The 18040-nt window shown below is 39.0% G+C and overlaps 1 protein-coding gene across 2 annotated transcripts in view; it reads right to left on the bottom strand.

The window, feature by feature from the left end:
- Nucleotides 1-18040, bottom strand: part of LOC102847508 (DNA-dependent protein kinase catalytic subunit-like) — a 309905-nt gene that overhangs the window by 36136 nt on the left and 255729 nt on the right. For both annotated transcript variants that reach the window (XM_006880417.1, XM_006880418.1), the window contains exons 70-77: nt 15924-16110; nt 13598-13772; nt 12969-13159; nt 10711-10889; nt 9947-10109; nt 9142-9353; nt 6919-7006; nt 6679-6822 (exon numbers count right to left, since the gene is read on the bottom strand). In XM_006880417.1, the coding sequence (XP_006880479.1) occupies nt 6679-6822; nt 6919-7006; nt 9142-9353; nt 9947-10109; nt 10711-10889; nt 12969-13159; nt 13598-13772; nt 15924-16110 (1339 nt within the window). The remainder of the gene's footprint in view (nt 1-6678; nt 6823-6918; nt 7007-9141; nt 9354-9946; nt 10110-10710; nt 10890-12968; nt 13160-13597; nt 13773-15923; nt 16111-18040) is intronic.

The raw sequence follows: 18040 nt of genomic DNA, 5'->3' as shown, positions 1-18040 counted from the left end.
TGCCTCAGAGAGTTGGACAATGACTAGGGAGGATAGAAGGAGAATTGATGCCTTTGAGCTGTGGTGCTGGAGAAGAGTACTGAATGTACCATGGACTGCTAAGAAAACAAACAGGTTCATCTTGGAGAGGGTTAAACTGGGCTGCTCTTTGGAGGCAAGAATTCTGAGGCTTTGTCTGACATACTTTGGATATATTGCAAGGAGGGACCAGTCCTTGGAGAGGGACATCATGCTTGGGACAGTGGAGGGACAGTGCAGGAGAGGAAGATCCTCTATGAGGTGAATTGATTCAGTGACTGGAGTAATCAGGATGGGGGTGTCAGAGACAGTGAGATTGGCACAGGACAGAGCAGGGTTTAGGGCTGTTGTACATACGGTCGCTATGAGTTGCAGGTGACTCGACAGCACATAACAACAACAACAACATACACAAAGCATGTAAGACAAAGCTTTGTCATCTCTGCCTCCCAGGAATACTTTGTCCAGCACCTATCTGGTTGTTCTTTTGGCAGTCCATGGGTATTCAGTACTCTTCTCCAGTACCACAGCTCAAAGACAGCAATTCTTCTTTCTTCTGCTGCCATCCTTCTTCACTGTGCAGCTCCCAGATGCAGAGCAAGTGATTAAAAAGACCAAGGCTTGAATTGTTGTTATGTATAGTCAAGTTGCCTGCAACTCTTTGTGACCCCATGCACAATAGCTCTAATTCCTGTCCTATCCTGAGCCAATCTCACAGTGTCTGACATATTTCACCCATTTCCACAGTCACTGTGTCAATCTATCTCCTCCAGAGCCTTCCTCTCGTGCTGTCCCTCCATGCTTTCAAGCATGACGCCTTTCTTCAAGGACGGGACCCTCCTGGCCATGTACCTATAGTATGTCAGATGGAGCTTCAAAATTCTTGCCTCCTCCAGAGACTTGTACATCAATGTTCATAGCACCATTACTCACCATGGCAAGAATATGGAAACAGCTCAAATGCCCAATTACAATAGAATGGATTGAGAAATTATGGTACATTCACACAATGGAATACTATTGCAGCATGGAAGAGCAATGATTTTGTAAACTACTATCTATCATAGGGGGAACTAGAGAACATTATGCTAAGTGAACTAACTCAGTCTCATAAGGACAAATACTGTATAAGACCATTATTGTATAATGAGTATGAGAATACAAGGAAGAAGGGGAAGGGAGGTGCTTAATCATAGGGTCACACAATTTGATGGATGGAGGGAGGGCTGGGTAAATGAAAGGGAGAAGATCCGGTGTGAAAAACAATGTATACAGATTTTATGAACTTTATATGTAAACCAGTATAAAATAAAAAAACCAAAATTTAAAAATTCTTGCCTCCAAGGAAAAAATTGGTTTCACCCTTTCTAGGGAAAACCTGTTGGTTCTGCTGGCAGTTCATGGTTATGTTAAATACTCTTCTGCACAATCACAACTCAAATCATCCTTGGCCAATGTCCAGTTCTCTGATATGTAACAAGTAGTTGTGTAGACCATGGCTTAGGTGCACCTAGTCTCTAGATTGACATCATTGTTCTTCAGCATACTGGAGCTGTACTTGATAGCATGCTTTCATGGTGCAATTCATCTTTAGATTTCCTGACTGATGATGCTAAGAGTATTGGTTGTGGAGCTGAGCAAGCTGAAATTATTATCAACTTCAATCTCTTCCTCATCTCTCATGGTGCTGCCAACAGGACCAGTGGTGTGAATCTTTGTCTTCATGATGCTGAGCTTCAATCTGTATTGAAGACTGTCGTCCTTGACCTTCTGCATCAAACACCTGAGGTTCTTCTTAGCTTCAGCAAACAAAGTTTGTGTCATCTGTATAAAGCAAGTTGTTGATGTGACTTCCTCCAATCTTAATGCCACATTCTTCCTCATAAAGTCCAGCATCCTAAATGATATGTTCTTCATAGAAGCTTAAAAGCTATAGAGACATGATACATCCCTGACGCACTCCTTTTCTGATTTTGAACCATGCAGTGTTTCCTTGCTCTGTTCTGACGATTGCTTCCTGATCCAAGTACAGGTTTTGCATGAGCACAATTTAGTGTCCTAGGATTCCCATTCCTCTCAAGGTTAGCCATAATTTGTTGTGATCCATACAGCTAAATGCTTTTTCATAGTCAACTAAACACAGATAGTCAGTCCTCTGGTACTCTTTGCTTTCAGCCAAGATCCACCTGACATTTGGCTATGATGTCCCTAATGCTATAGGAGGATTTCAAGAATATCATTTATGAAGAATTCTTTTTTTTTCCCATGAAGAATTCCTAAGGTCATTACTAAGACAGAGGAGGAAGAAAGACTGAGATGGATGTTAGCAGAGACTCTGAATACTGCACTAGAATGCACTAGAAGCCAAAGCAGAGGGAAGAAAGTAGGAAATTAAGGAGCTGAGCAGATTTCAAAGGGCAGCTCAGGAAGACAAAGCAAAGGTTTATAATGAAATGTGCAAAAAGCTGGATTCTGAAAATCAAAGAGAACAAACTCATTTGGCATTTCCTAAACTGAAGGAATTGAAGAGCAAATTTAATCCTCATGTTGCATACTTAGGGATGTTATAGGCAGAATACTGAATGACCCAGGAAGCATCAAAAGAAGATGGAAGGAGTAAACAGAGTCACTGTACCAAAAAGAACTGGCTGACACACAAAAATTTCAGGAAACAATGTATGATCAACAGGCAGTGGTGATGAAGGAGGAAGTTCAAGACGTTATGAAGGAATTGGTAAAAAACAAGGCTGGCCTGGACATACTGTGCCAAGAAATCTGGAAGACAACTACCTGGCAAACTTACTGGAAGACTGGAAGAGAGCCACATTTAATCCCATTTTTTCTTTTTAAAAAGGTGATGCAATAAAGTGTAAAAATTATCAAACAATATCAGTAATATCACATGCAAGAAAAATCCTGTTGAAGACTATCCAAAACTAACTGGAACAGTACATCAACAGAGAACTCTCAGAAATATAAACTGGGTTTAGAAGAGAATGGTCTGAATTAGGTGTACCTTAATCTTCCAACTGACTTCACTGTTTCTCAGTAATTTGGACAGGTTCTTGCCAACAGACTTTCCCAATGTAATATGTCTTCTGATCTCCTAACTGCTGGAACCAAAGGTACTCATTGTGAATCCAAGTAAGATGGAATTGTTGACAACGGAATCTTTTCTCCATCATCATGATGATTTCTGTTGACTCAGTGGTAAAGATTTTTCTTTTCTTGATGTTGAGATGTAAGGCAGATTGAAAGCTGTAATTTTTGATCTTATGCAGCAAGTGCTTAAAATTTTCCTCACTTTCAGCTAGTAAGGTTGTGTATGCAGCAAGTGCTTAAAATTTTCCTCACTTTCAGCTAGTAAGGTTGTGTAATCTGCATAATGCAGATTGCTGAAAAGTGTTCCTCCAATCTTGACCCCACATTCTTCTTCTCAGAGTCCAGTTTCTCTAATGATTTGCTCAGCATACACACCAAATAGGTATGGAGACAGGATATAGCCCTGAAGCACACCTTTCTTAATTTTAAACTATGTATGGCTCCATGACAAATTATGGGTAGCATTGAAAAGAATGGGAACCCCAGAACACTCCCATGGATGACATTTTCAACTAGACGTAAAGGACAAGACTGCCAGAGATTCTCATCCTTAGAAAGTTGCAAATGGAAATACCATTTGAAGCAGCAACTCAAACTGACATAGGCACACTCAAGTTTATTGCAGCATTATTTACATAGCAATGAGTCAGAAGTAATCCAAGTGTTCATCAAATGACAAATGGAAATGACAAAAAGAAAGTCTGTTACATTCACACAATGGAGTATTATATAGCGTCATTAAAAGAGAGGATCAAGAATTCAACCATGAATGTCTTTTTAAATTACTACCTAACTAGGAAGGAACTGGAGTGCATTATGCTGAGTGAACTCAGTCACACAAGGACAAATACTGTATAAAATCATTGTTGTAGAATGCGTATGAGGATCCAAGGAGAGAAGGGTGGAAGCAAAGTGGTGAGGATGGGCCAGGGGTTGGGGTGTTAATAATAGAGTTGCTCTACAACCAGGAGAAGATAAAATAGATGAATGGGACCTTCTAAGAATCAAATCCCTATGCACATCCAAAAACTTCTCCAACAGAGTAAAAAGGGAAGCCACAGACTGGGAAAAAATATTTGGTAATGACATGTCAGATAAGGGACTTATATCTGGAATTTATAAAATACTTGAACACCACAATAAGATAAAGGTAAATAATCCAATAGAAAAATGGGCACAGGATATGAACAGACACTTCACCGAAGAAGACATTCAGATGGCCAACAAGCACATGAAGAAATGTTCAAAGTCCCTAGCTCTAAGAGAGATGCAAATCAAAACAACTATGAGATATCATCTCACCCCAGTAAGAATAGCAAAATAGAACAGCAAGCAACAAATGCTGGCGAGGATGTGGAGAAACTGGAACTCTTATTCACTGTTGGTGGGAATGTAAGATGGTGCAACCATTGTGGAAGGTGGTGTGGCACTTTCTCAAAAAATTGCAAATAGAGATGCCATTTGACCCAGCAATCCCATTACTGGGAATATACCCCAGAGAGACCATGTCTGCCATCCAAGCAGATATATGCACACCCATGTTTATTGCAGCTTTGTTTACAATAGCAAAGAGTTGGAAGCAGCCTAAGGGCCCATCAACAAACGAATGGATAGAGAAGCTGTGGTATAGCCACACAGTGGAATACTACGCAGCACTGAAAAACAAGGAACTCATGCAATATTATTCAAAGTGGGTGACCCTGGAGGACATTATGCTGAGTGAAATATCTCAGTCACAAAGGGACAAATACTGCATGGTGCCACTGTTGTAGAATGGGTCTCACATCAGGGTAGGGGTATGACAGAAAAAAACTGGACAAATGATGTATATTGTATTGAAAGAGATGAGGGAAAAAACAGATTAGAAGTGATATATGATTGAGTATTATGGCTAGCACAGGAATCCAGAATTAAGGTTGCATAGAGAAGTGTACTCGGGGTGGGGTGTGAGGGGAAGGGACGTGGGAATTGTATACTAATGAAGGAATTTTTTTTATTTTTTTTTTCTCTCTTCGGAGGGGGAAGCGAGCTGGTGGGGAGGGGTGGGAAGGGAGAAAATTGCGGCAATGAATGAATGGAAATCCAAAACCTCTGTAAAAAAAAAATAGAGTTGCACAATTTGATGGGTGGGGGATGTGAAGGAAATGGGAAGGATCTTTTGTGAAAAACAATCTATTCAAACTTTGTAAATAAACCAATATAATTTTTTTTAAAAAAGTACTATTATGAAAAGCTATAGTCCAACACATTTGAAAATCTAGAGGAAATGGACAAATTTTTAGAAACTCACACCCTACCCAAGTTTATGGCATGAACAGGTTTTCAAGCATAGCCAATGCACACTAGGAGAGTATAAAACAGATGAATGGGGTCTTCTAAAACATCAAATCCTTATGTGTATCATAAAACCTCTATAATAGGGTGAAAATATAGGCTCACAAAATGAGGGGAATATATTTGGCAATGACATATCTGACAAGGCACTAAAAGTTATAAAATACTATAGCATCTCAATTAAAAAAGACTAACAATGCAATTACAAATGGGTAGAAGATATAAAAAAGACTCTTTTCCAAAGAGGATATTCAGAGGGTCAACAAGAACATGAAGAAATGTTCAGAATCACTGTTTTAGAGAGATGAAACCCTCCCCCAGACTCCTCCCCCCAAAAGAATGCGGTACCATCTCACCCCAGTAACAATAGCAAAGTTTAACAGGACAGCAAACAATAAAGGTTAGTAAGAATGTGGAGAGACTGGGAACTCTCATGCACTGCTTGTGGGAATCTAAAATAGCACAGCTATGGAAGGCAGTCTGGTGTTTCCTAAAAAAGGTGAAAATAGAAATTCCATTTGACTCAACTATACTACTACTGTGAATATACCCTGAGGAACTTAGAGCTAAGACACAAATATATGCACACCTATGTTTATTACAACATTATTCTCAATAGTAAGGAGACAGAAACAGCCCAAGTGCCCTTAAACAAATGAATGGAGTTACCAGTGGTCCGATCACACAGTGGAATAATACTATGCAGCATCAGAAAACAAGGATGAACTTGTGAAACATTATACAACATGGAGGTCTAGAGAGCATTATGCAGAGTACAAGATCTCAGTTAGAAATGGAGAAACATGATGTAAGAACTCTGGTGGCAGTGGAAAGGCATTCCTGTGGTCTCTTCGCTGTGTGCTTTGCTGTTGGTGTGACAAGGCACTTACCGATGTTTCCGACATGCACCCCCATTCCTGTTACTCTGTAAGGTGGAATGAACTACAGTTGTTGAATATTTGCATCCACTGCATCAAGCATGGACTATCAAGTGTTTGTCTCCATTGTTTTGTCCTTTTTTTACCAACTACAGATTGCAGTTAATATCACAAAACAAATGATTGAATAAAAACCAATTAAAATGTCCTTTTTTTTAAATGAAGGCATCATAAAACAAGTTTACAAATTCAGCAGACATTTTAAGCCAAAATTATTAAGGCCCTGGATGCAAATATTCATCTCCATAATGACCGCTTCGTAATAAAGAAAATAGTAAATTCATACCTGAATGAACTTCCGTCTAAAAGCTCCAAGGCCTGGAACGTTCAGGTCTCCCAACACTGCATACAGTCTGTCATACAGCTCTTTAATTCTTTTTTTATTAATATGAGTTTTTGCTAGTTCATCTTTGATATCATCAGTCCAATCCTGTTGAAGTTTAAACAACAACAAAAAACAAACCTCAAACTCCAATTTAAGATTTTATCTCAGGTCTTCTGTATGTGTCAGATGATGTGATAGTACCTTAAAGAGCATTTCGGGATTGGAGAGTTGTTCTAAGGCATTAATGAAGTCCTGAATCATTCCTCCTTGAGCTAGCTTACTTTTTATCCTGTAAGATAATTTATCAAGTTAAAAAAATTTAGCAACTTTAAGTAACCAGAAGGGACAACTTAAAAATCTCTCCAGGGCACAAAGTATTTATTCTAATCAAGAGGTGATGGTATTTTAGACATAAAAGCAAATTGTCTTGCAAGTGCTCTTAGTATTGTTTTCTAGCATCTTTTGATGCATGCAATTTGAAAAGATTTGAAATTTCTGGTTATCAATCTTTTTCCTCCTTCTTTTTGAAAAACCCTCCTCTATACTTGTCTGAATGGGTAACTCTGTGAATGGTAAAAAACCCAACAAACTCTCAATAGAGAATGTGTGTCAAAGTACCATGAGTTTACAGAGTACTCTTGTAAAACTAATAAGCCATTGCTACTTGAGTCAATTGTCCCCATTATAACTTAATCAGTTGGAGCCTTGACCCTGAAGGTAGTTTACTTTGTCATAATGAAGAGAAGGGGTCTTCCTATATATTTTTGGCTGAAGATCAGGTTTGCTGGTGTAATCATTAGGTGCTGTTGACTCACAGCGACCTGAACTCTGTACTATCCTATGCCGTCCTCGTCATCTCTGAAACACTAGAGCTTATTGCTTAAGTCACATGTCAACCATCTAGCTGGAGGGTCTTCCTCTCCTTCGCTGAACTCCATCTTTCTAAGCATGATGTTCCTTTCTAAGGAATAGCCTCACCTAGCTACATGTCCAAAGTACAAAAGAAGAAGCTTTGCCATCTTTTTTTCCAAGGTGTACTCTAGCTGCACTTTTCCCAGGACAAATCTGTTTGTTCTTTTGGCAGCCCACAGGGTACTCAATACTCTTCTCTAACACCACAACTCAAATGTATAAATTCTTCTTCTGCCATCTTTATTCACTGTCCAACTTTTAGATGCATAGCAGGTGACTGAAAAGATCATGGTCAAGATCAGGCACACCTTAGTCTTCACACTGACATCTTTGCTCTCCAGTAATTCAGAAAGGTCCCTGACAGCAGACATGGTCAGTGTAATACTTCTCCTGATTTTCTGACTGTTGGTAGCAAGGGTGTTTATTGTTAATCTAAGCAAGATGAAATAGTTTATAACTTCAACCCTTTCTCTACCTATCATAATGTTAACTGTTGGTCCTGTAGTAAGGACCTTTGTTTTCTTGATTTTTAAGATGTAATTCACACCAAATTTTGTCATCTTGATTTTGTGCAGCAGGCCTTTCATAGTCTACTTTCAGCAAGCAAAGTGGTGTCATACGACATGTACAATGCAGGTTGTTGATGAGTCTTCCTCTAATCTTGATGCCACATTCTTCTTCATAGAATCCAACTTCACAAATTATTTGCTCAGGATACAGACTGAATTGGTATGGAGAAAGGGCTACAACCCTGATGCACATCTTTCCTGATTTTAAACCATGCAGTGTTCCCTTGCTCTTTTCAGACAACAGCTTCTTGGTCTAGGTATAGATTCTGTTTAAGTACAATTAAGTGTTCCAAGATTTCCATTCTTCTCAATGTTAGCCATAATTGTTATTATCTACAGTCAAATGTCTTTGCATAGTCAATAACACACAAATAGATATTCTTCTGGTCTATTTTCTGCTCTTAGCCAGGATCCATCTACATCAGCAATGATATCCCTGGTGCCATAATCTCTTTTAAACCCAGCCTGAACTTCTGATACTTCCCTGTCAATGTACATTTAAACTGTTTTTGAATGATCTTCAGCAGTGTTCTTCTTGCATCTGATATTAATGATATTGTTCAATAATTTCCACATTCTGTCAGATCACCTTTCTTGGTAATGGGGACAAATATTGATCTCTTCAAGTCAGTTGGCCAAGTAGCTCTATTTTAAATTTCCTCCAATAAACTGGTGAGCACATCAAGGGCTGTATCTGTTAGTTGACATATGTCAATGGGTATTCCATCTGACTTAAAAAAAAAATCTCATCCTGTTTCCCAAGCAACAGATAACAACTGTGAAAGCAAAGAGCAAAGACAGATGTTATAGTAGAATAATATTCTATTATACAATGTGTTTTAAAAGGAAAGAAACTGTAACACAATCATAAAGTTCCATGTGTTTACTATATGCATTTTTTTATACATCTGATTTGATCAGATCAATTTCTCTCTAACGTCACCTTGCCACAAACGCCTTATTCTTCTGACCAGCAGAACTGTCTTTGAAGGCGTAGTTCTCACTGCTGATCATGAAGGGGTAGAGGAGGGCTTGTGGGTAGTTGTCAGCAAGCTCTTCCACTGTGTGCTGCACAGCTACAGCCTCGTCTTTGTCCAGTAATGCCACCAAGTGGCTGATCCAGCCAATGAACTGCCAACAAGGAATGGTGCATATCTGAAACACAGAGCTGTGCTTTAAAGAATGAAGAAGACCACCTTCAATCAGGTTTTATTACAAAAGTCACACATGACCAGTAAGAAAAAGAAAAAAAATATGAGGAGTGTAAATAAAACGAAATAAAATGAAAGCAAACAAAACTCAACCCTCTCCTGTCTCAGTCCTCTCAACATTTTTCTCAAGGGAACCCCTAAACTCTTTGACAATTCCAAGCCACTACTGTGGGGCTGACTCCTCCTCCTAGCATGGTGCGGGGCAGAGCAGAATCTCCTACGGTACTTCCAAGGCTGTAATCTTTCCACAAGCAGATGTTACATCTCTCTCCCCTAAACTGGCTTTGTAATTGGCAGTCAAGCTCTAAGTCAATGCACCCCGGGGCTATGTGTGTGCATATACACACATTCCTTTGGGTTCTTGTACAGACCAAGCATTCCTATAATGTCTACTAAGATGGTTAAGTGTGAGCATTTAATTATACAGTTCTAAATTACATATACTTTGGGGACAAAGTACACATTTATAGGTGGGTAAATGTGTGTATATGTTTTAAGTTCTATAAAGTGGCACTTCTCTAGAACATAGATACTAACCTCTTTTGTCATTAGACTCAAAGTCTCCTCGGGATACTCTTCTATAATCTGAAGTAGTCTTGGAAATTTTAACCTGGCTTCAGGTGAATTTAATTTTAAAGCTTTCAACATTTTCTCCACCACAATTGCTGGATACATTTTTAGTTCTACAGAATCAATAGTTATCAAAGAAAATAAAAGTCAGTATATCCACTTACATATAAATGATAAGCTTATTAACAAATTATTCTACTTTCTCTTTGGGGCTTATACTTTGGTGGTATGTCACGGTTCTCTTTTTAACTATTATTTTGGACCACAAGTGTAAGTTTTTATCTTGAAGATTAATTCTTCTATTATAATATCCATTCAGCAAGAAGCATCTATTGGCCATGGAATCTATTCCATGAGCAAGGGATAGACCACTTGAGCCAGTGGTACCAAAGCTGCAAGCAATACAGAAACTTGTACCAGAAAGACAGAAAACAACTAGTATCACTTAGATATTGGCATATTAGTGGAGATGCCATAAAAAGACAACAGACTTCTCTCAGAGCATTCGTCATGGGAAAATCTGGAATCACATGGTGATGATTGCATAACATGATGAATGTAATTCATGTCAATTAACTGACAAATAAAACATATTCAAAGAATGAATGTTTGGTTATATATACACAGACCACACTAGGGAAAAAATGAGCAAATTGATAAAGGATTGATGAATGGATGCACGAACGAAAAAACCAACAACAGACTTTATTCTAACAAAATGACACTTACCGGATGCATTCTCTTTCTCCTTCCGAAGCTCTCGATCACAGAAATTTACCAAAGTCATGTAGGCCTCTATTACTCCAGCCACATGGGGATGGTCGCTGGAGGAAGGCGGGGTCTCCTCCTCAGCACTCCTTGCAGCTTGAGAAAGGAACTGGAAGGCCTTCTCACAGAGGCCTCCTATCACCTGCAATTCAGGGACACAACTGCATGCAGCTGAAGCTCTTTCAGAGGACTCTCTCTCTGACGTGATTCATCCCCTAAGTAATCAACAGTGATTAGCTCAGAGAATAAGTTACTAGAAGCTGGACTATATAAAGAAGAATATGGATCCTCCTCAGGAGTAAAAAACTAATCAAAAACTTGCATTAGGTAGATGACATAATAACCTTGCTTGCTTAGAGTAGAAAGGACTTTAAGCACTTGCTGCAGAAGATCAAGGACTAGAGCCTTCTATATGCACTGTATCTCAACATCAAAACAAACAGCATCATCACTGGATCAACAGGCAACAATCATGATAGATGGAGAAACGACTGAAACTATCAATAATTTCATCTTACTTGGGTCCACAAGCCTTGGAACCAAAGTCAAGAAATCAAAAGATGTGCTTCCCTGGAAAAAAAAAATCTGCTGTAAAAGATCTCTCCAATGTGGTAAAGAGCAAAGATGTCATGTTAAAGACTAAGGTACACCCAAACCAACCCATGGCCTTCTCAATTACTTGCTATGAATCTACAAAAGTTGGACAACAAATAAAGATGACAGAAGAAGAATCGATGCCTTTGAGTTGTAGTGTTGGAGAAGAGCTTTGAATATCTCATGGACTGCCAACAGAACAAACAAAAAATCTTGGGGGAAAGCACAACCAGAGTGCTCATTAGAGGTCAGGATGGTGGAACTTTTTTCACATACTTTGGACAGGAGGGACTACTCTTTGGAAAAAGGCATCATGCTGGGAAAGGTGGAGAGTCAGAGAAAGATAGGAAGAGTCTTTACAGAATGAACAGACACAGTGACTCTAACAATGGGCTCAAGAATGCCAGAGACGTTGATGAGGATATTGTAGAACAGAGAAAGGTTCAGATCCACTGTTTTTCGATGTTTAGTCACTAGGAATTGTGTGTGTGTGTGTGTGTGTGTGTGTGTGTGCGCGCGCGCCGTCAAATTGGATCTGACTGGTACAGGAGGAGATTGTTCTTCCTTCTCCAGCAGAGCATTCGGTGAATTCAAACAGCGCCTCTGGGACTGCAGTGCAGCTTCTTGCCACTAGGCCACCAGAGCTCACCAGGGACATCCTATGACACTTAACCACAACAAAGGTAAGAGAATCTGCACTGACTAAGAAGTAGTCATTCCAATCAGATCCCGAGTACAAAAAAACCAAGCAAACAGACAGGGTTTGACGGCACCCTCAGGTAAATTTAGAAAAAGAAGATTCTCTCTCTTCTGGGTGCAGAGCAGAATGATTTAAATACCACCACTCCTGATCTCAATTTTTTTTTTTAATAATTTTAATGAGCGTTTACAGAGATTGTGGATTTCCATTCATTCATTGTCGCACTTCTCTCCCTGGCCTGATCTCAAATTTTTTATTTACAGCCTAAATATTGGGCTGTAAATTTCCTCTCAGTTATTAAAGTGAAGAGATTTCTGAAAACCCAAAATCCCTGTAAATGTTCATTAATACTAATAAAATGAAAAAAAAAAAAAAAAAGATTTCTTTGTGAAAGGAAGCCAGTGGTTATTCTAAGTCTTAAATATTACTTTTGAGTCCTTCTTTTCTTTTCTTCTGAGCTAACATGAAAGAGTTTTAAATTCTAATGGGCTAGTTGCCCATGTTCTCAGGGGAAGAACACAGGCGTGAGCAATCCCGAGAAAGGTGAGGGAAGGCTGGCAACCATCCAAAGCATAGAACACCAGCAAAGTGATGACCACTCAAGAACCAAAGGAAAAAGAGAGAAGAATAATTCCCTTCATTAAGAAAGGGCAGAATGGCTACTGGCAGAGAACGTTATTAAAGTACTTGGTGAATTACTGGCATCAATCAGACAAATTTCCCACTTTTTATGGCAAAAAATAACTAACATTCAAATACACTGGAACTTAGGGAATATGCCAATCTTTCTATGTAGGAATCCACAAACTCAACTATGCATAAATGGCAGATATATTAAAATACATGCACACACACAAAGCAATATCTTTTGTTTTATAGCCAAACAACTTAATGGCATAAAAAATTCATTCTTTCAGAATTTATTACCTTTTCTGTGTCCTCTGAATTAGATCCAGATAGTTCTGTGATTCTTCTAACTCTGCTTTCCTCGATGTGTGCAAAGCTAGTAGGCTCACTGCTGAGAACATCGGCCAGGATCTGGTAAGTGGTACCCAGGATGATGTGCTGATCACGAAAAGCTGGAACACTGCTGCTTAAGCATCTTGACATGTTCTCATCTGTTAGATTAAAAAATGATTTTGTTTCTCAAGTAAGTGAATATTGTAAATTAGAAGACATTCATAGAATGCCAAAAAGATCTTGCTTCCCGCGATAGAAAAGAATCTGGTTTCATATTGGTGTAAGAAGTTTCTGAACTGACTTATTATTTAAAAATGTCCTTTGTTAAAGCAAATATAATGTCTAGAGAATAAGAAACTAAAAGTAAAAACTCATTTTTATTCAAATAACAGCCTTGTACATTCTGCCAAAGCACCTAGTCTGTCTGCTGGAAATAACAGAAAATGAGTTTCATTAATACATTTGTGCATGTGTTTACATTGACACAATGGATCAGGGCAGAGATTTACTTCCCAAATATCTGATGGAGAAGTAGAAAGAATAGTTTTAAAAGCATAAGACAGTAATCTATAAGGTAAATACAGCAAATCTAATACCCAACAAGGAGATGGTTTTCAGCACAGTGAGGATCTTGTCGGGGTGGTGTTGGGTCTGGCTGCGGCAGCAGCTCAGTCGGCAGTAGCTATGCACCCATCTCACCAGCCAGTCTTCTCTGGTTTTTGACTCTTTATGCAGCTCCTTCAACAGCTTCATGGCAAGTGAGAAGTTGTTCTATAAAGACAGAAGAAAAAATGTTGACATATAGATATTTTGGAAATAGAAGGATTTTACAAAAGAGTTAATTGCATTGCTTCTTTTATTATCTGACATAATCTTACCAAAACCACAGAACTAATTGGAGAAGAAGAGGTGAGTCTGGAGCTGGGCCAGGAAAGCTCAAACCACCCATACAAGGTTATGTGTGGAGCAATAAGCTTGTTTATTTTCTCCTGGGTACAGGTGGGTTGAGCTCTCAAATTAGAAGTCAGCAGCTGCTGCTGTTAGTGGGGGATTTATATACAAGAGACTGTTGGTGGGGTCAGCAGATCACATGAAGATGTCTCAGCTGGGCAGTATTCTGTTGGCATCTTTTTCTTATCTTGCATGTGCAGTCTTAGGTCTACTCTTTTTCTGTGGTAGTCCTGGAATGTCATGATTTTTGTCAGTTTAGCTTTCCTTGAGCAGGCTAGAACTAGGGGGAGGACTTTATCTGAGAAGTAGCAATTCTAGTGACAATGAGGCCACTGAATTGATCCTGACTCAACAACTCTCTACCAGGTTTATGAGACTGTAAGCCTTAACATACTCAATTTTTCTGTCATTCCTATACATTGTCCAGCTCTCAGATGCATAGCAAGTGATCAGAAAAACCACAGCTTGAATCAGATGCACCTTAGTCCTCAAACTGACATCATTAGTTCTCAGTAATTTAGAGAAGTCACTGACTGCAGACTTTGCTAGTGCAATACATCTCCTGATTTCCTGATTGTTGTTATCAACAGTGGGTTAACTGTGGATCCAATTAAGATGAAGTTGTTGACAGTTTCAGTCTCTTTTCCATCCACAATGATGTTGCCTATCAGTCCAGTGGTAAGAATCTCTTTTCTTCTTGAAGAAGAACTGATGCCTTTGTGCTGTATTGTTGGAGAAGAGCAATGGACATCCCCTGGACTATCAAAAGTTGTTTAACAAACATGTCTTGGAAAGGATGCACCTGGAGTGTTCTTTGGAGCCAAGGAAGATGAGGCTTTGCCTCACATACTTTGGGCATGTTGCTAGAAGGGTTTATTCCTTGGAGAGGGATATGATATTGGAAAAGGCAGAGGGTCAGCAAAGCAAAGAAAGACCCTCAAGCAGGTGGGTTGACATGGTGACTGCCACAATGAGCTATAGTGTGTCAGGAAGAGTGAGGATGGCACAAGGTTCAGAGCCGCTGTTCATAGGGTCGCTATGAAGTCATACTCAACTTGATGGCACCTAACAACAACAACAACAACAAACTTTAGCAGGAGAAGGTATCTTTCTCCCTCACAGCAGCTGAGGGATTCAAACTCATGAGGCATTTTGGTTAGCAATACCACACACTATGGCTTATGCTAGCAGAGCTCTTTAGAATTTATCCTGTTGTTTTTAGGTGCCTTTGAGTTAGTACTGACCCACAGTTAACATCCAGTGGGTTTTCAGAGACAGTTAATCACAGGGGAGGAGAATACTAATCTTTCTTCCATGGAGCAGGAGGTAATTCGAACCATTGCAGTGCAGTTTCCTAGCACTAGGCCATCAGAGCACCATTTAAGTAATTGTTGTTGAGTACTGTCATGTCAGAATCAAACCACAGCTGACCCTCTAGTGGGTTTTCAGAGGCAGTGAAACAAATGGGGGGAGATGGCCCATCCTTCTCCTGCAGAGCAGCTGGTTAATTTGAACCGTGGGATTGCAGCACAGCTTCTTACTACTAGGCCACCAGAGCTCCCTTTAAATGATTAGGAGGTTTGTATTATACCTTACAGGCTTCCTGGTAAACGATAAGAGTTTCTTCAAGCTCATTTTCTTACCGAAGAGAAAAAATAACAACTTAATTATATTTACACTTCAGATTTTCAATAAATATTAAGTTAGGAAAAAATGGTTCATTTTAGAAATTTCAGCAACATACCAAACCTGGCCCGCTGCCATCAAGTCTCTTCTGATTCATAGTGAACCTCAATGACAGAGCAGACTGTCCCATAAGGTTGCTAAGGCTGTAAATGGTGACATCTTTCTGTCATGGAGCAGCTGGTGGATTCAAACTGCTGACCTTTGGGTCAGCAGTCAAATGTTTAACCATTGCACCATCAAGGCTCATTAATAACACAGAAGATGTATATGAGTACCTGTACCCACCTGTTTTCGTGCACTTTCTATCATCTTCATTTTCATAGAAAACTTATAGCTCTTCATCAGGGAATAAACATCTTCTTGCTTTTGGGTTTCTATCATGTCAGCAGAATCTCTATCTCCATCCACTTCCATCCGATGATCTTCTGGAGGAAGAGTAAGTTTTTCCTCTATTTTGCTGAGGAAAAAGCACCTGCACAAAACAAACAGGAATTATTTATACTAGAGACTCATGAAAGGAATTTCTGATATGAAAGGAGCTACTGGGTGGCATTCAGACAAATCTTTGAGCTATCAAGGCTTGCTCACATTCAGCCTATAAGTGTATGCAGTATTTAATCTCCATTCTATAAAAGAAATAGATTACAAGGGAATATTCCAGATCTCATTTACTGTCTCCACTACTACAAAATAAAGTCTTTTTAAAAAAAATATTTTAAAATTTCATTTTATTATTATTTGCATGTGTACCGCCAAATCGGACCTGACTGGTACAGGAGGAGATTGGCCCTCCTACTCCAGCAGAGCATCTGGTGGATTTGAACAACATACCTCTGGGATTGCAGTGCAGAAAATAAAGTCTTTAAAACACAATTTTCTCTCTTAAAAATTGCATAGCATACCCTATGTTGGATCAAAACTGATGTTCTCTTCATATCCCTAAATAAAGTCTTATTCTTTCTCAAAAGTAAAATGCAAAAGAGCAAACAGACTAATCACTAAGAGTTATTTATAATAAGGCAAGTTGATATACATTACTATAATTTTTATCATATATATATATATATATATATATATATATATATATATATATATATATATATGGCTTTGTTCTAATAATACATGATTTTTATTATTATCAATAACAATGACAATATATCTTCACATAAAAAAGTTACCTGTCAAAAGGGCAGGGATAAAGTTCAGAAGGATGAATGGAAGCCATAAACAGAGGGAGAAGGTAGGAAGACATGAGGGAGGAAGATGAGCAAATGTACTTCCATAAAGACTTACGATCTTAGATATCCTACAGACAATTTTGCTCTGTCATTGAGGGTTACTAAGAGTCAGAACTGACGAGACAGTAATGGGTTTCTAGTTGGAATAAACAAGAAAAAAAAATAAAAGATCATACATCTGCATATGGTGTAAATATATCCATGCACACGGTAGCGCCAATAGGCAACAAAGTTATTATAAAACTCTTAATCATAGCTCAACACCCTGACGGAATGAGTTGCTAGTCCAAGTCCCCAAACCATCCAGTTGTGGGCGGGGAATCAAAGTCTTCTGGCATAAATTGTACATAAAACCACTTCTCTACATCGTATTTTGGTGAGGAACAACTACAGACTTAAAGCTTGCAAGTGGCCATCTAAGGTGCAACTACAGGTCTCTCTGGAACCAAGAAAAGTAGAGTTCAAAGATAGAAACAAAGATGTAATAATAATGGAGACAGAAATTTTAAACTCCAATACACTGAAGAACTAGATGGGACCCTCAGTAGAGGTTTCTCAATAGAGCAGGAGAAAAATATGGAGCAAAACAATTAAAAAAAAATTACCAAGATGGTTAGTCTAATAGTTATTGATTGTCTTCGAGTCGAGCACAACTCATAATGACCCTATGAACAAACTATTGACATTTATCAAAGTTTACAGAGTTTCCGGAGGTATGTTATTTAAGAAGTAGATGCCACTCCTGCTTCCAAACCTGTCATAGTATGTTACTATTGTTATGTGCCATAAGTCGCCTGTGATGTATAGCAACCCTACGTACAGCAGCTCTGAACCCTTCCCTGTCCTGAGGGAGCCATTCTCATTAATTCTGACACATTAATCCCCATTGTCCCAGTTACTGTATCAATCCATCCTATCCAGGGTCTCCCTTTCCTGCGCTGTCTGTCCACCCTTCCGCGCATGATGTCCTTCTCCAAGGACTGATCTCTCCTGGCCACATGCCCAAAGTAAGTGAAGCAGAGCTTCATAATCCTAGCCTCCAAGGAGAGACTTGTCTTCTCCAAAACAGACCTATTTTTTTTTCTTGTCAGTACATGGTATGTTCAAGATTCTTCTCCAGTATCACAACTCAAAGTTATCTACTCTTCTTCTGTCGTCCTTAGT

Source organism: Elephantulus edwardii, unplaced genomic scaffold (assembly GCF_000299155.1).
Source record: "Elephantulus edwardii isolate Elephantulus edwardi_28Jun2011 unplaced genomic scaffold, EleEdw1.0 scaffold00008, whole genome shotgun sequence".
Classification (NCBI taxonomy): domain Eukaryota; kingdom Metazoa; phylum Chordata; class Mammalia; order Macroscelidea; family Macroscelididae; genus Elephantulus; species Elephantulus edwardii.
Note: the sequence above shows the minus strand (reverse complement) of the source record. Positions and strands in the feature narration are given on the sequence as shown.